This window comes from Martes martes, assembly GCF_963455335.1.
Source record: "Martes martes genome assembly, chromosome: 14".
Taxonomy (NCBI): Eukaryota; Metazoa; Chordata; class Mammalia; order Carnivora; family Mustelidae; genus Martes; species Martes martes.
This window is the reverse complement of record NC_137902.1, coordinates 25,216,683-25,239,904: the sequence shown is the minus strand read 5'-3', so window position 1 is coordinate 25,239,904 and position 23,222 is coordinate 25,216,683. Positions and strand designations below refer to the sequence as shown.

The window sequence follows — 23,222 nt, the reverse complement described above, 5'->3', positions numbered from 1 at the left end:
CCAATGCGGGGCTCGATCCCAGGACCCTGGGATCATGACCTGAGTTGAAAGCAGACACTTAACAACTGAGCCACCCAGGCACCCCTTTACCTTGTTCTTTTACCTTATTTTTAACATTTTTGTTGGTGTTCCATAATTTTTTTTATTACTATCTAAAACCTCTGTTGATGGACAATAATAATGAAGTGAATATCTTTGTGCATGTGTTTGGACACGAGTGGAAATGTATTGTGAAATATATTACCAGAACTAAAATTGATGGGCCAAATGGCATTACACGTTTTGCCAAAGTGCTCTCCAAAAAGACTGCTGATTTATGTTCCTGCCATAAATATGACTGTTTCTCACACCGCTGCCAACAGTGGGTATTCTTAACTTTTAATCTAAGCTATTAAATAGGCAAAAATTGATCTCACATTTTAAATTGCATTTCTCTTACTGGTCATTTTTCCTCTTTATTGGCAGTTTACATTTGTTCTGTGCTTTGCTTGTCTTGTTCTTTGCTTTTGTTTGCTCATTTTTCTACTGGACCATTCATCTTTTTTAATAAAAAAAATTAATCTATACATGATTTCTGCAAAAAGAGACCTTTTGCAGTAGGGGTACTTTATGAACTATATTATATGCACTAAAATGAGGCTGGTTTGGAGTTTTGTATTGTTTTTGATTTTTTAAGATCATTTATCTTAGGGGCTCCTGGGTGGCTCAGTGGGTTAAGCCTCTGCCTTTGGCTCAGGTCATGGTCCCAGCATCCTGGGATCGAGCCCCACATCGGCTCTCTGCTCAGCGGGGAGCCTGCTTCCTCCTCTCTCTCTGCCTGCCTCTCTGCCTACTTGTGATCTCTGTCTGTGAAATAAATAAATAAAATCTTAAAAAAAAAAAAAGATTATTTATCTTAGCACAAGTGAGGGAAGGGGCAGAGAGAGGGAGAGAAGCAGTCTCCCCACTGAGTATGGAGCCTGACATCATAACCTGAGCCAAAACCAAGAGTCAGATGCTCAACAGAACCATGTGCCCCTGGTTCAGAGTTTTAAAGTCATTTTCTAGGGTGAATAAATTAGCATTGAAGAGGGAGGCTTCAGTATGATACTGTACAGACTTCTGAGAATCAGGTTGGCTGACAGTAGAGTGAGAAGCCTTGAGGAGAAAGGGAGGAAAATTGTAATACTCTTTCCCACTTCAAGTATCCCAGCTGCCAGCACCTGCCTAATAAACCCACCACCACTTATCAGAGCTGAACAGCACAGAGACATCCAGGCCCTGGGTGAAGAAAAGGAACACATCTGAGAAATCCAGGATTATCTTTGCTTTGTCTCTTTGAGGCTTAAAAATGTGGTTGTGGGGTGCCTGGGTGGCTCAGATAAGCGACTGCCTTCGGGTCGGGTCATGATCCTGGGGTCCCCGGATTGAGTTCCGCATTGGGCTCCCTGCTTGGCGGGGAGTTTGCTTCTCCCTATGACCCCCTCACTGCACCATGCTCGCTCGCTTGCTCTCTCTCTCTGTCTCTCTCTCTCTCTCTCATCTCTATCTCAAATAAATAGATAAAAATCTTTTTAAAAATGTGGTTGTGGCTTTTAGCAAAATTTTTATTTTTTAAAGAATTCATTTATTTGACAGAGAGAGAGTCTATGTGCTCACAAGCAGGGGGAGTGGCAGTGAGAGGGAGAAACAGGCTCCCTACTGGAGCCCAATGCGGGGCTCAAATCCTAGGACCTTGGGATCACGACCTGAGCCGAAGGCAGATACTTAACCGACTGAGCCACCCAGGCACCCCAAAATATTTACTTTAAATATATTTTATTATAGCCAAATCTGTGAGTTGTATTCAATTACGATATCTGTCTAATGTGGATAATAAACTAATTGCCTAAAGGTAGATGATCCCTAAGGTCCTTCCTGCTTTAGGGGCTAGGAGGCAGGAAAAATTTGGGACTATTGTCATGGGAAAAATTTGGACTATTGCTGAATTTCTTTCCACTGCTATGATTCAATACTTTGAAATTGTGACTTTGTGTTGCTAAGTGGTGTTTTTGGAGAAAGAAGTTTGGAAACTTAACCAAAGAGTAAACGTTGCTTTCCCTCCTGGAAGCCTCCCCTGCTCAGGCCTCACTGATCTGTTTCCTCTGATCTGCTGCCACGAGCCTGCTCTAGGACCTAGGTCATCCATCCCCTGGTTACAGTTCCCAGTGGTTAGTGGCTAAGACTGCATACCGTTGGGATCCAACATCAGGCTGGTGTCACCTCCTCTGAGTACCCATGTGGCTCTGTGTGTCTTCCCAAGGGATCCATGCCTCCTTTCGTTTTCTTCTCCGAGCACCATTCAAAAGGGTAAGAAGACTAGGTAGTGAGAGGCTAGTAAACTGAGGCCCAGAGAGGTGACTTGTCCAGAGTCCCTCAGCACATTCTCAACAGAATGAAGAACAGAGCCCAGGTGTCCTGTCCCCTCACTCTGGCCTGTTAATCAGCTTTATGGAGAGGAAACTCCAGCCTTCTGCTGTCTCCTGGGGTGCTGCAAAGTCAGCATCTCGTTTTCCGGCTCTCATTCCAGGTGTTACATCCTGGCTACTACAGGCCACGTACTGACTCTGTCACTGCGATCATCCAGGTGAGTGTCTGTGGTGGGGACGAGGAGGGCATGGAAGAGAGGGTAGGCTGTATAGACCTGACACAGAACTTGGGGCTTCCCCCCTTTCTTCTCTGCTCGTGCACTGTCTACCCAGCCCTGTCTATCCAGAAAAGCAGCAGGCATTCACATTGCTAGAAGATCCTGTCAGCGCAGACTCTTGTTGCCCAGGGCGAGGTTCAGACATCTGAATGTGATATTCATGGTGGCCATGCAGTGACCCCAGTGAGGGGAGATGGTCCAATCCCTGGGTTCCATAGTTCATGGCATGTGTCATGGAGTGATTGGCCTGAAGTCAGCCTGTTCTGTGGTTAGAAATGGATGTTTTTGAGGCCAAGTCCTGACAGGAATTCAGTAGAGAGTAGGGCTGGGCTCTGAAGGTATAAGCCTACGGACGGGTCCAGAGTTCTATTCTTACATGTAGAGTTTATCGCAAATGTGTCGGGGGTGAGAGTGGGGAAAGGAGGGTTGGGGTACGCGTACATAAGCCTTTTATTCCTTTAGGACAAACCCGAAGACGAAGAGCAAAATAACCGATCCTGAGATCAACTCCATCCAGGACATTCAGGAAGGGCAGCTCCTGAGGGGCTACGTGAAGTCTGTCCAGCCGCATGGTGTGCTCTTCCGGTGAGTGAGGTGGCGCTTGGTGGGCCTGATGTGAGCGCCATCCCCCACCCCCCGGGCCTGTTCTGGTCCTTAGTCTGTGGCGTTCCTTGGTCACTTTCTCTGAAGAACATACAAAGGAAAAGGGAGGCTGAGTTCCCATCAGTTTTTTAAAATTCTGAGATGTTTTTAGACTTTAAAAAAAGTTTTGAATTATTTTTATTGGTGTTTAGGACAAAGAGCATGGCATGTTCAATTTCAATTTTAAATATATTTGGATTTTCTTTGATTTAGTATTTGATCGTGATTCGTAAATGTTCTTTGAAATTACGTAGCATTCACAGCCAGCAGGGAGCACAGCCTTTTCTGCCACAGCTTCGTCATTTTCATCTCCAGTCGTTGAGATTCATGTGTTCTGGTGTTCTGGTGTGGAGTGGGAGACTCCCTTCAGTCCCATTATGCCTGATAACTGTTGCTAGTTTATAAAGCTCTCTGTATCCTTTTGAGTGCCGGGAACTTCTCTCTGTCCTAAATCCTTGTCACAACTTGGGTCCCTGGGAAAGTGGAGGCGCTAGGCTAGGCTGGGACTCTGTTGCTGTATTTATGACCACAGGACCCTTGTCTCTCTCCTGTCAGCCTTGGCCCCTCTGTTGTGGGTTTGGCCCGATATCCGTATGTCTCCCAGTACAGTCCATCTGCGAAAGCCCTTTACAACAAACACCTCCCGGAAGGGAAGCTGCTCACAGCCAAGGTCCTGAGGTAGGTGTCTCCCCTGCCGCACCCTGCCCTGCACCCCCTTGTTTCCCTGGGAGCCCTGGGAGGAAATTCAGAGGTAAACTAGACACAATGGCTTGGGGGGTAGTGGTGCAGTGTTCAGATGAACACAGCCCCATTGTTTGGAGGCTTCTACTTCAGCCCTAGTCTTGGCTCCTGAAAGCTGATGCGGAGACTTTTCTGTACATAGGCAGTTGTTGTTGGGGACAGAGTAAGGGACCATCGCAGCCACCCCCTGTATTTCACTGTTCAGCCTGGTAAAATGTGCAGGTCGTTCTGAAGAATACTGAACGGATTCCAAGGCAGGGGGTGCTGGGCCCAGAAAACTGGGCTGCTCAAGAGAGGAAGGCCCGGGCTACTTGCTGTGTTTGTTGTCGTCATTGTCCTCCTTCCCTCCCTGTTGTAGCCTAAACCGTGAGAAGAACCTGGTAGAGCTCTCGTTCCTTCCTGATGACACTGGGAAGCCGGACGTGTTTCCTGCCTCCCTAGGACTGCCACTTCTAAAACAAGAGGAGAGGGAAAGGGAGGCGGCAGAGAAAGAGCACAAACGAGAAGAAGAGAAGAAGAAGAATCAGAAAAGGAAAAGGAAAAGGAACCAGGAGGGGCCAGAGGAGGTGCAAGTGCCTGGCCAGGAGAAGAGTGAAGCCCCGAAACCGCAGGCAGAGAAGCGGGGCAGGCGGCGGTGCCGGGAGTCTGCAGGCGAGCAGGTGCGTCCCTCAGGGAGGGTGGCCCCCTCTCGGGAAAGGGACTGTTCTTCATAGCCAGCCGGCTAGCCAAGTAGCCTTCTCTTGGACTGAGAGCCGTGTGAGTTTAGAGCCAGGCCCTGGGGGATGCCAGGAGGGGCAGGGGGAGGGCATGGCCCTGGGCTGCCCATGGGTTCTCCGGGGCAGGAGGGCGGCTTGCCATCTCCCCCCCCCACCCCCACCCCGTTGACCTCAGGAAAGAGTGAACAAGAAGCAGAAGAAAGCTGCTCCGTCAGAGGAGGATGACAGCGGTGTTGAAGTGTACTATCGGGAAGGAGATGAGGAGATGGAAGAGATGAGTGTGCTGCCCAAGGTGAGGGACAGCGCTGAGTGGGGAAGGAGAGGCTGCGCTGGGGAGGGAGGTCCTTGGTCCCCTGCCTGAGAGCTGGGCAGTCTTCGGCTCGTCCTCTTCTCTCCCATGGCCTAAGGCGGGGCTGCTAGGTCTTCACTTGGTCATTAGCATCCTGAGTTCAGAGACCCTGCTTTACCCAAGGAGTGGGCTGCATAAAATAAATTCTCATCAGTGTTTGTTGAGTAGAGTGGAATTAAATCAGTGTGGTAGGCAAATAAAGGCTTAACCTCTTTGAGCCTATATCTCCCTCTGAAAGATGAGGACGGTACCATTTGGACAGAGGCCTGACTGTGGAAGGGCTGCCCAGACGTTAGGTACTCATACCCCTACACCCTTGGAACACCTGTCATGTCTCTGTCCCAGCTCTGCTATCACATTATACGCATATGGTACTTCATACAAGAAGGTACATATGAATACACATATGTATGGGATTTTTTAATTTGTCTTTACATACATATGTTTTAAAAGCTAGTTTCCTAAATGAATTTATTTACAAGGAAATCTTTTACATCACTACTGTGTAGTTTCTCCAGCGGAGTGGGCCTCACGTAGCCTGGCCCTGGGAGGAGAGGAAGGTCTCTGGGCGTGGTGGGGGCCCTGGCTCCTCAGGGGGAACAGGGTGCAGCCTGAGCTGAGTGCTTTCCTCACACACCTCTGTGATCCTTCAGAAGAAGCTGACCAGGCCAGCAGAAGTGCCCCGGCTCCAGCTGTCCTCTGGTTTCGTTTGGGACGTGGGACTAGACTCTCTGACCCCGGCATTACCACCTCGAGGAGAAAGCTCAGACAGCGAGGAGGACGACGAGCCACAGCAGGCCACGGTAGCGTATTTTGCGGAGCTTTGTCCTTTAGCAGGGACCCCTGGGTCCGAGTGTCCCTTCTGACGGGGCAGGGCAGTCTCAGGCCTGTGAGCAATCCTAGGGCTCACGGACCGCCCTGCCAGCTCTGGCTTCCAGCACAGACCGCCATAGTGGCCTGGGGAGCAGGTTACTCACGAGTTTTTGTGCCTTCCGTAGCAGAAGAAGAGCAAGAAGGAAAGGCTGTTGGAGAAGCAGAAGGCAGAGAAAGAGCTGTCCCGCATCGAGGAGGCGCTCATGGATCCTGGGCGACAGCCAGAGTCAGCGGATGATTTTGACCGCCTCCTGCTGAGCTCCCCCAACAGCTCCATCCTGTGGCTACAGTACATGGCCTTCCACCTGCAGGCCACGGAAATCGAGAAGGCCCGGGCCGTGGCCGAGAGGGCTCTCAAGACCATTTCCTTCAGGTCTTGGCTTGGCCCCCTGCTTGGGTAGGGGGTGGCTCTTGACAGGGAGGTGTCTCCCCGGGCTGCAGGCCTTGTCGCCTGCAGACCATTTCTTCCTCAGGAGGCCGACAGCAGTTTGGGTGGCTGCCATCAGCACCCGTGGGTTTTCAGGCTTCAGCTCCGAGCGAAACAGATCTGCTCGTTTATATTTTATAGTCCTATTCACTGAGGTAGTGAAGGGTGACACTTACAGGAGTCCCTGTGCTTAGATAAGGTGCCCAATTTGGAACAGAAGTAGAACAGGGACAATGACTGTGCGTAGCTGGGTGCAGACACTCAGTGGCCACGTGCCAGGCACAGGGTAGACTGAGTTTCCTGACAGCTAAGAGGAGGGTTGGCGAGCCTTTGCTTCATTCTCTTAGTTTGGAGACAGAACCAGACCAGAGGTTCTCTTCCTTTCTGGGCAAACCTTGAGCCAGGTTAAAATTTCATGGGCTTCCTTTTTCGGAATGGAGGCAGACACCAGGGGAAGCCCAGCAGTCAGGGCCGGGCTTTCCTGCTTCCGTGAGAGCTGCAGTGGGGGCCACGGGCTTTCTTGAGGGCGGGAGCTGAGGATGTGGATGGAGCCTGCGAAGGAAGAAGTAGTTCCAGGCAGGACCCCTGGGTGGTAGTGCAAGCTTCCTCCGGTGGAGGTGATGGAGCTCATGTGCGGACTCTCCTTCCAGAGAGGAGCAGGAGAAGCTGAACGTGTGGGTGGCACTGCTGAATCTGGAAAACATGTACGGCTCTCAGGAGTCACTGACCAAGGTCTTTGAGCGGGCCGTGCAGTACAACGAGCCTCTCAAGGTCTTTCTCCATCTGGCTGACATCTATGCCAAGTCAGAGAAATTCCAGGTAGGAGTCTGGGCCAGGCATCCCACTGTCAGGCAGTCCTCGGCAACTCGGAAACTAATTCCTGGGAAGTCCAGGGAGTCTTCCACACAGGCTTGCTCTGTGACCTCTGGGCCCCAACTTGTTCATCTTCCAAGTGGGAGGAGTCCTTTCCTCTCACGTCTGTTTTAGGAAGGCAGGGCGAAGATGAGGGAAGTAAAGGGGACAGTGGACCCCTGTCGTGTATCTCGTGGGCATACAGCCACAAGGCAGCCCTCAGCCACATGTCCCTTTTCCGTCTCTCCTCTTCTTCCTTGGCATTCTCATATTCTTCTACTCTTAGGACTTCCATACAGCACAGGATTAGTAGGGGGACTCCCTACCCTGTTAGGCCCTTTCTGTGCTCTCCCCATCTCTGGGAACCCACCCGCTTTCCTCAGGATCTAGAGTTGTGCCTACATAGTGACCAGAGTCTGAAGCCACGTCTAGCCTCTCATGAGCATAGCTGTCTGTCATTTGTTGTTCTCCCTGTCTCTGTTGTTGCCCCTTCTGTCATATCACACTTTATATCACAGGAAGCTGGTGAACTCTACAACCGGATGCTGAAGCGGTTCAGGCAGGAGAAAGCTGTCTGGATCAAATATGGCGCCTTTCTTCTGCGGAGGGGCCAGGCTGGGGCCAGTCACCGTGTGATGCAGCGAGCTCTCGAGTGTCTGCCCATTAAAGAGCGTGAGTGCTCATCCCTAGCCACCAACCCCATTCCTGGTCACTTTATGCTCTGTGATATCTGGGCGTAGGGATTGGAGGTTTTCTTATCTGAGGGTGATGTGGTATTAGGAAAGCCTGGTGGAGGGCATGGAGCTCACTGTTGATTATATGCTCATGAACATCACATGTGTTGCATTTCAGATGCTAAACTTTCAGAGATGGAGGAACAAAAAATAATTAGCGCTGATTTTGTTGCCCCTGCCCCATCTCCTTTCTGAGCCCAGAGCGTGGGGTGTCTGCAGTGGGAATCCTACATCAGTGCCCATTTGTGTATTTGGCCCCAAACTTTCACAGTGTTCACTTGTCATCACCTAGGTCTTGGAACCTATGAATAGGGAGTCAGGAGTCAGACTGTCCGTGCAGCACGTTATGGTGTGGGGAGGGGTCTGTCTGCTTTGTGTGTCTGAGCTGTCTCTCCCTGCAGATGTGGATGTGATTGCCAAGTTTGCCCAGCTGGAGTTCCAGCTGGGGGATGCGGAACGGGCCAAAGCCATTTTTGAGAACACACTGAGCACCTACCCGAAGCGCACCGATGTCTGGTCGGTTTACATCGACATGACCATTAAGCATGGCAGCCAGAAGGACGTCCGGTGAGAGGCAAAGATAGGCCAGGGCTGAATTAACTGTGAAAGGTTGGGGATGTGGGCCAAGTGGATGAGTTTTACCCCCTGGAATCTTCCAGTATTCCCAGTTCTCTCACTGCCTGGAAGAACAGCTTTGACATTACATACCAGGTCCTGTGGTACTCATTTTCCGACTTGTTTTGCTGCCTCAGGGGCCAGCCTCTGGTCTGTGTCTGGAGTCTTGGGTGGGCAGTAGGCTGGCCCTGGTGTGGGGGTCAGAAGACTTGGGTTTCCCACATAATTCATTGAACCTGGCTCTTGTGGTAGAGAATGGTCACAGGCTTGCTGTTGCCAGCTACATCCCCAAAGGGGCAGAGAGGGTTAGAGACAGGTGGACTGAGGTCCAGAAAGAACTAGTGCCTCGCCCAAGCCCATCAGTGAGTTTGAAGCAGAGCTCTTCTCACAGATCCTACCTTGTGTGTATCCCCATCCCAGCAGCTTTGTCCTGACTCACTGTGTGACTTCAGGCCAGTAAGTCCTTTTAACACCCGTGGGTGTCTGTCTGATCTGGAAAGTGAGGGTGGCAGTCCCTCTCCCCATGGACACCTTAGGAGTTAAGATGGTAGTAAATGTAAAGGTAGGAGTGAGGGTGCTGGGGAACAGGGGGCCTGGCTGCAGAGCCACAGGGCAAGTGGACAAAAACTAGTCAGCGGTCAAGTGGCCGGCGGGAGGCAAATGCTGCTTTGCTCCTCCTCACAGGGACATCTTCGAACGGGTCGTTCATCTCAGCCTGGCCCCCAAGCGAATGAAATTCTTCTTCAAGCGCTACCTGGACTATGAGAAACAACATGGCACTGAGAAGGATGTGCAGGCAGTAAAGGCGAAGGCCCTGGAATACGTGGAAGCTAAGAGCTCCGTGCTGGAGGACTAGTGGCCAAGCTGGCCTCGGAAGACCACGTCAGCAGTGAGCCAGCCCGGCTGAATCTCGGGCCCCTGGGCAGCTGGAAAACTGTGTTGCCTGAGGACTCTTATTTAAGTGTTGCTTTTTCTGCAGCAACTTTTTTTTTTTTTTTTTTTTTTTTTTTAAAGATTTTATTTATTTATTTGACAGAGAGAGAGATCACAAGTAGGCAGAGAGGCAGGCAGAGTGAGAGGGAGAAACAGGCTCCCAGCCGAGCAGAGAGCCCGATGCGGGGCTCGATCCCAGGACCCTGAGATCATGACCTGAGCTGAAGGCAGAGGCTTAACCCACTGAGCCACCCAGGCACCCCTTTCTGCAGCAACTTTATGGTAATCCTGTCAGGATGAAAAAGAATTTGAGCTTTCCTATAATTTCTTTTTGCATGTTTTATTTTAGTACTACTTTATTTCATCCTCCCTCCCCCCCTTTTTTTGGAGCAAGAGAGAGAAAGCGCACATGAGGGGGAAGGGGCAGAGGGGGAGAGAGAATCTCAAGCAAACTCACCGCTGAGCATGGAGCCCAACATGGGGCTCGATCTCACGGCCCTGAGATCATGACCTGAGCTGAAATCAAGAGTCGGACGCTTAACTGACTGAGCTACCCAGGTGCCCATTTTCCCTTTTTCTGAGGTTGCTATAAACAGCAGGCTCTTCGACTCCTAAAAGAGCGAAGACTCTCTCCCTCTTGGGGGTTTCCTGGGGAGGAGGGATGGAGGGGCTATGGAGGATCCTGACTATCTTGTGGTCAGGATCCCACTTTGGCCCTGGCAGCCTCTTGGTCCAGCCAGAGGGAATCAGCAGAGCCCAGGGAGCAGGCCTCCTTCCCTAGGTCTCGGAGTCTCTGGGCATTCCCTCAACCTGAGCTCAACTAGTTCTTGTGCCCTTTTGTGGAGTATGCGAGGCTGGGACAGGAGGACAAAGGCAGACCCCTTTGGGGAGAAGGACCATTGGGGAACCGGGCCATCTGAGAGGAAAGCCATAGGTATTAGCCTAAACTACCTGGTGGTGGTCCCTCCCAGGCCCACCAGGCCCCGATTATCTAAGGTCTCCAAGGTGGGTGTCTCATTTGTGAAATGGGGACAAAAAGTCCTATTTTGAAGAGTTCTGTGGATGGAATGAGAATGTATGTTTGTGTGCTGCCACAGAGCCTGCGGGTAGGAGGCTCCGTGAGGATGTAGACTGCCATGCTGTGTGAGCTGGGAAGAACTGCACGGTTTCTCCTTGTGGCTCCTCTGGGAAGAGGTTGCTGGGTGGAGGGCATTGATTGGCTTGATGGTTTTCCATGAGACTTGAGGGAACGGGGACAAGGTGGGTCCACTACACCCATACCTCCCTGTGACCCTTGTAAACGTCCTAGAAAGATGGACTCTGTCTCCTTTGATTGTAATAATCCTGTATGTTTCAGAATTCTTGGACACCAGCACCAGACCCTGTAGTTGTTGAAGCCATTTCCTGTTCAGCTTGGTCTTAAGGGGGTTAAATGTTTTCTTTGGCAGAGAGCTTTACGTGCCATGAGAGCGGGAGAGCTTTTCCATGGGAAGTGACTGGGTCGAATGCCGGGAAGCAGGACAGGGAGAGCATCAAAGGTTTTAGAGGTGGTGGAGGTGACCAGACAAGGGTGGGCGTGTGTGTGGAGGGGGGAGAGGCCCAGCTGAGGCTGTCCTGGTTTTGGGGCATTAGACAGGTTGTAGGAGCCAGTCTGCCCTACTGAGTGTGCAATCTTCTGACTCATGAAATTGAAGCCAATTTTCCCTCTGAGAAAGGCCAGGTTTCACCTCCCCGGATCAAATCAGATAACTGAATCTAATTGTCAAGACATCATCAGCCGTAGGGCCTTCCCAGCACTTGGCTTTCTCCCTCTACCCCTGTCCTCCCTCCCATCCATTTTAATCTCACCCAGGGTCTCTCTGTCCCCCCCACCCCTCCCACAAAGGGGATGGGATTCGGGCCTGTCCCCATGACTACCAGCCTACTGTGGCATGGCCCATCCAATCATGCAGACACCAAGCTAGTGCTTTATACTAAGAAAAACTTTATCAAAAATTTAAGTATATAAAATAAAGCCAGAGGTGGATGTTGGAGGGCATCTCCCGGCTGAGCGCCCCTGAGCCAGGCAACCATGTGCAATCACGCATATGTTAACCACACGGTATCCTGTACGAGGCGTCTGCTGGTGAGCTTCCCTGTTACCTGGCTCTACTAGCCAGGGCTGCCCAGGCTTGGAGTCCCACCAGTAAAAGTTCGTCCACATCATAGTTATGGAAGGACCAGTTCTACAAAAGGGTCTTTTTTCCCAAGCTGTTGACTGAGTGATTGCTGTCGGCGGGAGAGGGGATTTCTTCAGGGCTGGGGCCTTCCTGTTGGAGTGGACCCCACTGTCCACTTACTCTCCACACCCCAGGCTACTTTGTGCTCCTGGCTCCTGGCCCAAGTGAAAAAAAATCCCCTTCTGATGCTGGTGGGAGCAGGCATGGAGTTCAGTTTGAGACCAAGTACTGTCCCCTGTGGAGAAGGTGGGGCCCAGACCCCTAGGAGGCGAGCGGGGCCATCTCCACGGTCTCGGGCGCTGCCCCGTTGCCCGTCAGACCCTGGGCCCACTTGTGCAGGCGGCTGTAGAGCGGGAGGCCCAGGTTCTCCCGGTACAGATAGACGCCGGTGATGGCGTTCCATTGCGGCCGAGGCTGTGTGCCTTCTACCGGGAACCTGGCCACCAGCTCCTCGTCCTCCTTGCTGAGCGCCACGAAGCCGAAGAAGCGGCGCACGTTGTTGGCGGCCAGCACCCGGGAGTGCACCTCCGCTGTGCGCTGGAAGAGCTGGTCCTCGCTGGCGCGGTACTGCGCCCAGTAGGCCTCCTGGCGGTAGCTGAGCGGCGAGCAGTAGTGCTTGAGGCACTTGGTCAGGAACACCAGGATGGCCACCACGCCGATGAGCAGCCACCCGAAGAGCTGGCCGGGGAAGGGGCAGGTTTGAGGAGGGGCAAGGGGCTGCCTGGACCCTCACCTGCCCCAGGAAGAAGCCGGACGAGCAGGTCAGAGGGCTCGGGCTGGGCTGACCCTGTGGGGGCCACACCCCGTGAGAGCAGCTTCACCCTCTCTGAGGGAAGCCGGCCCTTCTGGCTGGGATTCCACTCCGTCCTCACTCGTTTGAACTCACATGCTCTGGTTTTGGTTTTTGTGTTTTAGAAAACCTTGGGCTCCTTCCTGTCCCCTGTGTGCCCTGCTGCTCTGAGGGAGCGCTTCCAGCTGCGTGTTCTGCCCAGGCCTCTGCCCCGACGGACCCGTGCTCCCTCAGAAGTGAGCCACCGCCGAGGCTAAGATCAGGGCAGCAGCCGCCGCTTCCTCGCTCGGGGGACTCCCTGAGGTCAGCAACACCTGGGCTCCCTCGGTGCTGGGCTGGGGTCCTTCTGGGAATAGGAACTTGTCAACTCCTAGCTGACAGCAGATGTTTCGTAAGCTTACAGGGGCTCGTGCTCAATCTGGGACAAGTAGCAATGACTGGGATCAAGCCTAAGTCTGAGCCAGAAGAACGTTCCTTTAATGTTTAAAACTTGCCTCACCAAGTCCTAAGCCACAGGCTACCCAGGCCAGATACTGATGCTGATGATCTAGTGCTTTCCTGGAGACCCTAGCCCCCGAGGACCAGCTCTGGCTTCAACACTGGACCCTCCCAGTACCTCCCCACCCGCTGTTGCCTAGGGAAGAAAGAAGAGGAGCTTCCCCTTGCACAGCCTTACCTGGGACTCATACTTGAGCCTGCGGGTGACCTCCTCCCGGAAGCCCGACATGTTGGCAGGGCCCTCCCCGCAAGGGAACCTGGCCAGGATTTCGGCGGCATGGGCTGGTGGGAAGCCCTTCTCCCCGGCTGTGAGGGAGGACGGGTCCACAAACTCGCTGAGAGCACACACGTAGGCCTCACCGCGCAGCAGGGAGATGACAGACCAGGTGACGGGGGCCACAGCCGCACGGCCCAGGATGGAGCTGAGGAGGAGGAAGTTGGGGGCAGCTGAGCAGTTCTTGGTCCTCCGGTACTGGCACTCGGCGACTAGGTTCCAGGTGTGGTTGTTGAGGATGACCCCGATGAGGAAGAGCGCCAGGGCCGGCACACCAATGGCTGTCAGCCCGTACAGGTAGTTCCGGGCGGGCGAGCAAGGGCAGTGGAAAGCCACCACAGAGAACAGCTCCTGACTGCCCACTGTGCCCAGTGCCACCAGCCCATTAAAAATCATCACGTCCTTGCTCTTGAAGAAGAGCGATAGGAAGCGGAAGTTCTCTGCAATCAGGGCCGCCATGGTGACGTGTCAGCAGCGGGGACCGTCGGCAAGGCTGGGGGCGGGGGAGACCAGGATCAATGGTTCCTGACAGTTCCTGACGGGACTAGGAGGGAGTGGAAGCTGGTGGGTATCTGAAGGCAGGGCAGGGTCTTGCCATTTTATCCCCTCCAGTGGCCAGTCTGGTGCTTCCTATGGGATAAAGCAGGCTGATAAATGTTTGCCTTGGAAAACTGAAAGGAATCGAGGGGATCCTGTATGGCCAAGCTAGTGAGAAAGGAGGAGACTTGGGAAACCCTGGGACCTTGGGGACATGGTGACAACTGCTCACGGAGCTCCCACTGGGTGTCAGGTGCTTTCTGTCCTTCACTGCCCATCGTCACGATCCCCCACAGAGCTGCCCTGTCCCGTGTGCATAGAGGTGAGGGGCTTGCCAGGGACTCACAGAAGTGGCAGAGCTGAGATTCAGGCTCAGGTCTGTCTGCCTCAGGCGCTTGGGTTTTTGTTACTCCCACAGGCTTCCCTTGCAGTCGGGGTTAATGATGGCCCTGTGGCGCCAGGGAAGGTGGGGTTCCAGGAGTGCTAGGGCGCTGAGGGACCTAGGACTATTGCAAGCTGTTGTCGTCCAGGCCTCTAGCCCATGGGCATCCCAGCTGCAGTGGGTGTCCTGGGAGATAAGGGCATGGGTTTGCCTCAGTGGTGTGGGGTGGGGTGGAGGAAAGAGCCTCTGGTCAGTGCCCAGCAAAGCAGTGTTTCCATTTTAGAGACCTCAGAGTCCAGACCGGTTTAGGAGATTCTGGCTCTCAACACACTCCATGACTTTTCTTTGGGTCTGTGTCCTCACCCGTGAAAAGAGGATAAATCCTCCTGGCCCTTGGTCTCCCCGTAGGGATGCTGGCGGGAAAAGAAAGGGAATAAATGATGCCTGACCATTGTGCTCCGTGTGAGACCCTCCATTTCACCCTGTCAAGACTTTAGGGTGACTCCCAGAGGTGAGGCAGTGAGGACGATTCTCCTTCCTGCCAAGATCTGAGGCCTAAAGAGGAGAACACGCCTCCCTTGAGGCCATGACAGCACAGAGGTGTCTGGGCAGGACTTCTGAGCCTGACCTAAGGAGGTTTGGGAAGCAGACAAGGGTGGGTCAAGCCAAGTGAGTCCTCTATTTTCTTGGTCTCCAGCCCTTGCTCTGTGCTCATCTATGAGAGTCCTGGCGAACATTCCCTTCCCCACCCGTTACCCCTGCCCTATGTAGCAGCCTCCCAGGGGGCTGCCCAGCCTGCCAGTGACAGGGACTGGAGGCCAAGGCTCGACCATCCATCCCCACCAGCCCATCCCGTTTGTTCGGCCATGATCTGGGCTCCAGCGGTGCCAGGAAGTGGGCTCCCTTTCTAGGCCCCGCCCGCACAAGCAGACACACAGCCTAGGGTGTGGCCCATGTTCTCCCCATCTGGGGGATGAAAAACAAAAGTCCACAGCCAGAAGCAGCCAGGGAATGGAGGAATAGGGTGGGCAGCAAACAGAGGTGGGGAGAAGTGCCACATTTTCTTCTGTGCCTCTTTATGCCAGCACTACCACCGCCCTCCCACGCCGGTCTCTGCCAGTGTTGCCAGATGGGATGGGCAGAGCTCAGTGACCACGTGGGGAGGAGGGATCTGACTCTTCCTCCCATGCCCAGGGCAGGGACTCCATCCTACACCCTGGGAAAGAGTTTGTAATGTTGCCAGGACTGAATGGGTTAAAGGCAGGCTCCTCTCTTCCTTTTCACCTCTTGACTTCAGGGCTTCTCATGAACTTTCATGGGGCCCTGGGTTCATAAACTGCCCAAAGTGGGGTACAAGATATCAGAACACAGAGGATGGTGAGCAGTGGAGGGATGAGGCCATCATCTGAGACTACTGAAACATCTGTTCTGTAGGCCAGGGAGGGGTCGCATCTGGGTCTGGGTGGGACCTGCTACAACAGCAATCAGGGCAGAAGACGAGACAGACTGGAAGAGGGCTGCCCAGAGGAGCCTCAGTGAGAGGCCCTTCTTCCCAGGACAATCCCTCTGGGCAGCCTTGCTCCCCCCGTTGCCCGGCACACCCCAGGGAGGGGCCCTTCCTTACCTGGGGCCAGCTGTGGTGCCAACCAGTGGCTCCAGCTTTAGCGGGGCGTGGGCCTGCAGGGCGGGCCCCCAAGTGCTGCCGGCGCTGCTGTCCACGGGCTCCCTCGTGCTTCTGCAACGGAGCAGGAAGCTTGAGACCAGCAGGACCTGGGACCGGTGGTGTTTTCGGTGGTGTTTTCAAAGAAGTTTTAAACTCCAGGGAAGCAGAGGAAAGAAACAGGATGGAACTCGTGCAGCAAGCAGCGAGTGGAAAAACAGCCTCCCTCTGGCGCCAGGCAGGGGAGGGCGGGCAGGGAGGGCGGTGCAAGAGGAGAGGAAGTTGGGCTGCCTGTTCGGCGGCCAGCAGCAGTGGCCCAGCCTGTGCCTGGCCTTGCCTTCCCCCCTGAGCCAGCTGCCGCAGCGGCCTGCACACCAGTGGGACCAGTTCCGGGGCCAGGCAGGGGGGCCTGCTGGGACATCCTGCCTGGGCCTGTCCTCCCTGCCAGGTTCAGGAGAACTCCCCATGCTGGACTCCTGCTGGACCCCAGCAGGGTTGGAGGGGAGGGTCATGCCATCAGACTGACGGGGAGCCCTAGTAGGATGCACGGGCCAGGGCCTCTGCACCTTATTCTGGCTCTTCTCCCTCAGAGCCCTCCTGCCCCTGCCCATCCTCTTCCTGACTGCTGACTCTTCTGTCGATACTTCAGCTGACTCCCAGGTACTGTTTCCAATCTCAGGAGGGCTGGCAAGTGATTCTCTGAGGCCCTGTGGGCAGAGCTCTGGGTGGTGGGTGGAAATTACAACAAGGCAGGTTTGTTACCATCAGAGCTGCCCAGCCTGTCCCAGAAATTGGTCATGAGCTCCCCATCCGTGGGCATGTGCAAGCTGAGTCTGAAAAGATCAAGAATGTCAAAGGGGAGAGCCCTGTCCAGGGACAGGCTAGATGACACCTATGATTAAGGGAGACCCCCAGTCTCCCATTAGCGCTGCAAGAGCTTGTGGTTCTAGGATGGCGGAACTGCTCAGTGCCATGCTGGCCTCCCTGAGCTGTGCTTGTCATGGGCAGGGATGAAGGGAAAGACCAGTGTTTATTATCCAGGTCCTCCCATGTGCCAAACACCACTCCAGATAAAAAGTTACCCTTTTTGTTCTCACCATACTTGTGAAAAGTGGGTCCTTTTAAAGTTCTGTCTTACAGATAGACATACTGAGGTTTAGAGGGATTTGGTGAGTCTTACTGCTCTAGTTCCTGAACCCCAATCTGCTCGACCCAAATCTTTGTTCTTTCTTTGACATTTGTACCTCCTGATATCCTGGGCTGGCTTTTCCCACTGGAAGCCCCTCCCCACCCACCAACACAGACCTGGTCTCTATGCCTTTGAACCCTGTCCTCATTCAGGGCCTAGATGAAGTCCCACCCCCAGAGGAGCCCTCCAGCCTCTCCATCAGCCGCCTGGGCCTACAAGGCTCGTCCTTCTCCCAAATAATGAAAGGAATGCAGACCGGGTCTCAGAAGTGGGAATGGAGGGAAGAATAGGTGGGAAAAAGGGAAATCCTGAAAGCAATATTGTGGGGATCAAGATCGCAATTAATTCTTAGGTGAATTGGACTTACATCTTCTTGGCCCTCAATTCCCTCCTTGACAAGATGGCTCCAGTTCCTCATGTCACCCTGCCCTTATCTCTAGGGAAGGAGGATAAGCACTTGGGTTCAGGAATCTACAAACACATTAACCACCATGAATCTAGGGCCTGTTTTGTCCCACGAGCTTCACATGCTTAGCCTGTTTCCTGATTACAACAACACGGTCAGGTAGGTGCCCTCATCCCCATTGTATAGATAAGGAAACTGAGGCACAGAAATGGAAACAATTGGCCTGAGAGACTCTGTAAGTGGTAGAACCAGCCTTTGACACAGTTCTCTCTCGTTCTGGAGTCTGAGCTTTTTCTACTCTAGGCAGCTCCCCAACCCCACCCCTCCACCCTCATCCCTACCTCAGGCCAAAGCCTTTTAGCACTCTGGAGCCCCCTCCCCAAGGGTAGGGGTTTTGAGAAAATGGAAAGATACCAACTTCTTTTCTTATCTAAATGCCCAAGCTCTGGGGAGGTCTGATTTCCCTGAGACTTGGATGTGAAGGAGGCATTCAGGTGGTCTCCAAGGAGCCCTCCAAGGGAGGGTGGTGTGGTCTGAATGTGTCCCCCCAGATTCATGTGCTGAATCTTAACTCCCCAAGGGAATGGCATGAGGGGGTGGGGCCTTTGGGAAGTGCTTAAATAAGGAGGGCAGAGCTTCATGAATGGGATCAGTGCCTGGAAAAGAGGCTCCAGGGAGCCCCTCTGCCCCTTCTACCTGTGAGGACATGGCGAGCAGGCCCTGACTTTGAACCAGAAAGAGGGCCTCCATCAGAATGCGACCTTGGCAGGCCCATGATCTTGGACCTCCCGCCTCCAGAACTGGGAGAAGTCAAGTTTTGTTGTTTCTAAGCGAGTCAGTCTGTGGTGTTCTGCTATAGCAGCTTCACAAGGCTAAGACAGAAAGACTCTCGTGCTCGGGACTAAATAAATGTACAGTCCACTTGACAAGAGTTGAGTGGCCTCCATGTGACCACACGCTCTGGCTTCTGCTGAGTAGACCTAACTTCTGGCGTGTTGTCTCCTCTCCTGCCACCGCAGGTGTGTTACATCAAGTGAGGCTGGGGGCCATGTCCTCTCGGCCCACTTATAGCCTTATTCAGGAGATGGACCCAAATCAGAGCGTTCCTGCTTTGTGAGACAGCCGGATGCCCTCCCACTCCCTGAGCCTTGAGCATAAGGGAACAGAGATCATAAAAATTCACAGCGAGGGTGGCCATGGGACCCGAGAGGAGACAGTGAAGTAGAGATGAACTGGCTGGGGAGGGGGCTGGGCAGGTGGGAGCTTGTCCACCCAGACCCCCCCAGCCAGTTCTGAGCCCTTCTGACTAATACTGCTGTGTCGCTTCTGGGGCACTGATGTCCCCTTCCAGCTCCCAAATTTCCTGCCTCAATGGGCAGGTGAGCACCTGGGCATGTGGGTCTGTCCTAGGGGCCTGTGCTGTGGCACTGGCAGGCTTCACTTTTCTATTCCAGCTCACACTCTGCTGAAGTAGGTGGCCACCTCCTTGCGTGGAGCCCGGGGCCCGCCCCCTGCCCAGCCGTTGCCCAGCAGGGGCTCCTCCTGGCCCAGCCGCAAGGGCGGCTTGCATTTGTGCCAGCTCGCCAGCAGCCTGTTCATGGTGCCTTGATCCGTGATGCCTCGCAGCTTCTCCCTCTCCTCCTCAGCCCCGTCCATGGTCGCGGGGGCAGCCGAGCCAGCAGGGGCCGTGGCCGCTGCCTCATGGGCGTGACCCAGCTCCAGGTCGTGGTTCATGGCCTCGAAGAACTGCTGGATGCAGACCTTGGCAAAGGCCTTGGCATGCTCCGTGCACGTCTCATCGAAGAGCTTGCGCTCGATGTTGATATAGTGGGCCCAGTACTTGCTTTGGAGGAAGGCGGCCTGGGTGAAGCAGGGCCGCACAGAGCGCACGACGAATGCCAGCAGTGTGGTCAGCAGCACGAAGGACCAGCCCAGGGCCTGCAGGGGAGACGGGGAGAGTGGCCGGCCCCGCCCTCTGGCCTCCCAGGCCTATCTACACCCCCACAAAGCACCCTCCCTCAGGGCCCTTAGGGGAGAGAGTGCAGACTAGGCAAATGACTTCCCCTCTTGGCTTCCGTTTCCTTTTCTGTCCGATGGGCATAGATGCACCATCTCGTGGAAATGAGATCCGGTGTGGAAAACGCCCCATGTGTGGGCCTGGCACTCAATACACAGGAGATAACTGGGCAGACCTTGGACTGAGGCCGCCTGGCTTTGGACCCTGTCTCCAGTCCTTACTAGTTGACCAAGAGCAAGGTATCTGACTTCTCTGTGCTCAGTTTCCCCACCTATAAAATGCGGCTCTTTGTAGTACTGATCTCGTCGGGTTGTCATGAGGACTAAATGTAATCACGACTAGCACAGTGCCTGGTACACAGTTGGTGTTGAGTAACGATGAGCCACTACGATTACGTCAACAGGCCCTCACTAACCATGCCTCTTCCTTGACCTCCCAAGACATAGGGACCCTCGTCTGAGCTTTGCTCCTCTCCTCTGGCTCCTGGTGTTGTCAACCTTTTGGGAGCTGGCCTTAAATGAGCCTCTTCTGTGTGGGCTCTGAGCTGGGCCTCAAGGGTCACAGAGACAAACCAGACACTTGCTCAAACTGTGCCGAAGAGTGCTAGACACTTGGGTGCCAGACCTGTTCTGCCAATAATTCAGCGACATGCATGGGGCAGGAGGCTCTCCTAAGCTGGACTTGCGGGTCAGCCCCCAGCTGCACAGAGAAGCGTTGGCCGGGTCAGGATGAGAGCGGTGGGTAAACGCCTGTAATCGGGGCCGGGGACTTGTGGCCGAGCACACGTGGGCTGCCAGGCTATAGAGCACGTGTTGGGTCTGGGGGTGTAGGCATCCACTGTGCCTGTCAGGCAATGTGGCCCCCGTGGGGCTGGGTCTCCTCATGTTTCGGGGAAAGCCGGAAGTCTGATTTTTGTGTGAAAACGTCGGGTTTTCCAAAATTGCCAAGTTGAATTTTGAATTCACCCGGAAGGCCAGACGAAACATGTCTCTAGGCCAGGCAGCCTGCCTTCTGGGGGCCCTTTCAGTTCATGATGCGGTGGTTTAAAGGTCAGGCAGAGGGACAACTGTCCGAGGCCCTGAGGCCTGGGAAAATGGCACAAGTGCCCACAGGGAGGAAGTGGTTTGGGAGGCAAAGCTGGGGCACTCAGAGCCTGACGTTCACGTGGGGCCTCGGGTGGGGATGTGGGCTCCACAGGAGGGCCAGAGCCAGCGAGCCGGTTGTCTGGACTTGCCAGAGCAGAGCGCTCCTCTAGCCCTGGCCCAGGAGGCCAGGCCCCCTGCACCTTCCCTGACCCCGTGACATGGGGCTGCTTCCTCCCCGTGCTGCCGGGACTGCAGGGGAGGCCTGGGGGCTTAGACGGGGGGTGGGGGTGGGGGTGGGGGTCCAGAGGGGCAGAAGACAAGATGGTGGGGTCTTCCCCTGGATTTTCCTGCCCTCCAACCCTGCCTTTAGGGCATATCCCAACGGAGCATACCCCTCACCCAAGCCCTCCCTTCCAGGGGTACTGGGACCCTCGGATCCCACTCCCTGAGTAGGGAGGCACCTGCTGGGGGCATTTGCTAGGGAAATATACCCAAATGGCCCAGCCACCCACCTGCCTCACTACTGCCCTGGCCTGGAAGGAGAAAATGATGCAAATACACCAGGCTTCCCAGCTGGAGCTCTGGATGGAGGATGTGGGGCTGGCCGAGCTGTTAGGTCCACTCTAGGGACCTCAAGACAGGACACAGGCCTCTGGACTAAGCTAGCCACAGCACTTTTTCCAGGTGGCCTGGATCCAGGGAAGACACACAGCTCTGCCTTCAGAAGCCCTGGCCTCCGCTGGGAAGTGCCGCTGCCCCCAAAGAGCTCCGACTGAGGGGAAGTCCCAGCCCAGTGTGGGGAGCTCCCATCTATGGGGTAAACATGACTGTGCCCTGAGGAAGCCTCATTTCAAGAGGCGGGGGATTGGACCTTTGCCAGAAGGACCCCGGGCCGTGAAGGAAGACGCAGGCCAAGGCCATGCCGCCCCCTCACCTGGGAGATGCAGCGCAGGTAACGCACGGCCACGTCGCGGGCCAGCAACCAGTCGCCATCATAGACGTCAGGGCAGGGCACCCGGGCCAGCAGGCGGGCGAGCTCGGGCGCAGAGAGACCAGGGGCCAGGCTGCCGTTGCCCAGCACCGTCACGGGCACGGCAGTGCAGAAGGCGCAGAGGAAGCATTTGCCATCCAGCAGCGTGACGGCCACCCAGACGATGGGCGCGATGAGGGCGCGCTGGGCCATGGAGCAGAGCATGTACCGCAGCACGGCGGGGTCCTTGGTCCGGCGGCCTGGGGGCCGCTTCCACTCCTCGGCCAGCATGGACACATTGTTGTTCACGACCAGGCCGAGCAGGAAGAGCACGAGGGGGGGCGCCAGCAGGATACCCGCGCTGTAGGCCGCATTGTAGCCCGGCAGGCAGGGGCAGCTGAAATCGAAGGCGGAGTACATCTGGGCGCTGGCCAGGGCCATGATGCCGCAGATGCCGTTCATGAAGGACTCCTGGTTGGACTGCAGGAACTGGAAGATCATCCGGAACTTGTCCATTGTGCCCCTCGTGGGGCCTGGCGGCCTCCTCCCACCTCACCCCTGCTTCACGACGGCCCCCGGGGCCCACTCCGCCTGGCAGGTGCCCACCGCATGGCTGGGACGGGCAGAGCTCAGGGCTGTGGCTGAGGTCACTGTCTCTTTGAGAACCTTCTGGTCAGGGGCTGGCTGGGAAGGCACACATCAGCCAATCCTGTGGGTCCTGCCCAGGTTCGGCCCCTCCCCTCCCTTCCCTGCCTGGGTTTCTCTCTCCACGACTGCCTCCGGCACTGGGAAACCACAGGGGTCACACCTGTTGGAGACCAGCTCTCTATGGGTGTGGGGGGAGGGCTCAGAGGCAGGCTGAGAAGACACTGTCTCCAGCAGGGTTGGGGTGTGGGAGAAGCCAGGGCTGTGGCAGGGCCTGAGCTTCTTGACCTTTCCCCCCCGGGTTCCTAGAAAGCAGGGGAGTCCTCCTCCTTCTGCCCTTCCTTATGGGTCTTTCCTCCATGCTGTATGAGGGCTCACGAGGGCTCCTCTGTCAGTTCAGACGGTGATGATTTGACAAGATAGTCACAGCGGTGATGGTGGCGGCTGTGATGGGGGCAGTAATGGTGGTGGGGATGGTGAAAGTGAGAGTGGTTCTGACGGCAGCGGTGGAGGTGAACATGCTGTTGGTGCTGTTCCTGGTGGTGCTGGTGCTGGTGATGGTGTTGGGGATGGCAGTGGTGGTAGCAGTGATAGTGGTGATGGGGTAGTGTTGATGGTGGTAGTGGGGATGGTGGTGGTGGGGATGGTGGGGATGGTCATGGGGATGGTTGTGGGGATGGTGGTGATCGTGGTGGTTATGGGGTAGTGCTGGTGACCGTGGTGGTGGTGCTAGTAGTAGTGGGGATGGCAGTTAGGGTGGTAGTGGGGGTGGGGATGGCAATAGTGGCAGTGTTGCTGGTGGGGATGGTGGTGACAGTGGTGGTGCTAGTAGTGGTGGGGACAGCAGTTAGGGTCGTGGTGGGAGTGGGGATGGCAATGCTGTTGGTGATGGCGGCCACCGTGGGGACGACAGTGGTGCTGATGGTGGTAGTGGAGATAGGGCTCAGGTAGGCTGGCATAGTGTAAAAAGCCCTAAATTTGGAGTCAAAGGATGGGGATATGC

General features: G+C 54.9%; 3 protein-coding genes and 1 long non-coding RNA gene across 5 annotated transcripts in view; 2 read left to right on the top strand and 2 right to left on the bottom strand.

The window, feature by feature from the left end:
* PDCD11 (programmed cell death 11) overlaps positions 1–9,869 on the top strand; it is a 44,139-nt gene extending 34,270 nt beyond the window's left edge. The window contains exons 27-37 of the mRNA XM_080822723.1: positions 2,549–2,605; positions 3,128–3,250; positions 3,863–3,985; positions 4,407–4,707; positions 4,940–5,056; positions 5,767–5,916; positions 6,112–6,359; positions 7,064–7,232; positions 7,784–7,937; positions 8,401–8,566; positions 9,299–9,869. Coding sequence (XP_080678849.1) covers positions 2,549–2,605; positions 3,128–3,250; positions 3,863–3,985; positions 4,407–4,707; positions 4,940–5,056; positions 5,767–5,916; positions 6,112–6,359; positions 7,064–7,232; positions 7,784–7,937; positions 8,401–8,566; positions 9,299–9,470 — 1,780 coding nt within the window. The 3' untranslated portion in view covers positions 9,471–9,869. The remainder of the gene's footprint in view (positions 1–2,548; positions 2,606–3,127; positions 3,251–3,862; positions 3,986–4,406; positions 4,708–4,939; positions 5,057–5,766; positions 5,917–6,111; positions 6,360–7,063; positions 7,233–7,783; positions 7,938–8,400; positions 8,567–9,298) is intronic.
* A 1,646-nt stretch (positions 9,870–11,515) lies between these two features.
* On the bottom strand, positions 11,516–17,014 carry CALHM2 (calcium homeostasis modulator family member 2). 2 transcript variants are annotated; one of them, XM_080822726.1, is made up of 3 exons: positions 15,872–17,014; positions 13,233–13,958; positions 11,516–12,444 (listed from the first exon to the last, which is right to left on the bottom strand). In XM_080822726.1, the coding sequence occupies exons 2-3, from the start codon at positions 13,785–13,787 to the stop codon at positions 12,028–12,030; spliced, it is 972 nt and encodes a 323-aa protein (XP_080678852.1). In that variant the 5' UTR covers positions 13,788–13,958; positions 15,872–17,014; the 3' UTR covers positions 11,516–12,027. The 2 variants fall into 2 exon arrangements, with proteins under 2 accessions (XP_080678852.1, XP_080678851.1); XM_080822725.1 differs by lacking the exon at positions 15,872–17,014 and having other exon boundaries at positions 13,233–14,697.
* Positions 12,250–14,703, top strand: LOC308354915. Its single transcript, XR_013967916.1, has 2 exons — positions 12,250–12,527; positions 12,682–14,703. It is a non-coding gene; the product is annotated as an uncharacterized lncRNA (long non-coding RNA).
* A 1,943-nt stretch (positions 17,015–18,957) lies between the features above and the next one.
* Positions 18,958–22,090, bottom strand: CALHM1 (calcium homeostasis modulator 1; the record flags this gene model as incomplete). Its single annotated transcript, XM_080823380.1, has 2 exons — positions 18,958–19,440; positions 21,539–22,090. 2 exons carry the CDS (start codon positions 22,088–22,090, stop codon positions 18,958–18,960), a joined length of 1,035 nt encoding a protein of 344 aa, XP_080679506.1.
* Positions 22,091–23,222: the final 1,132 nt, after the last annotated feature.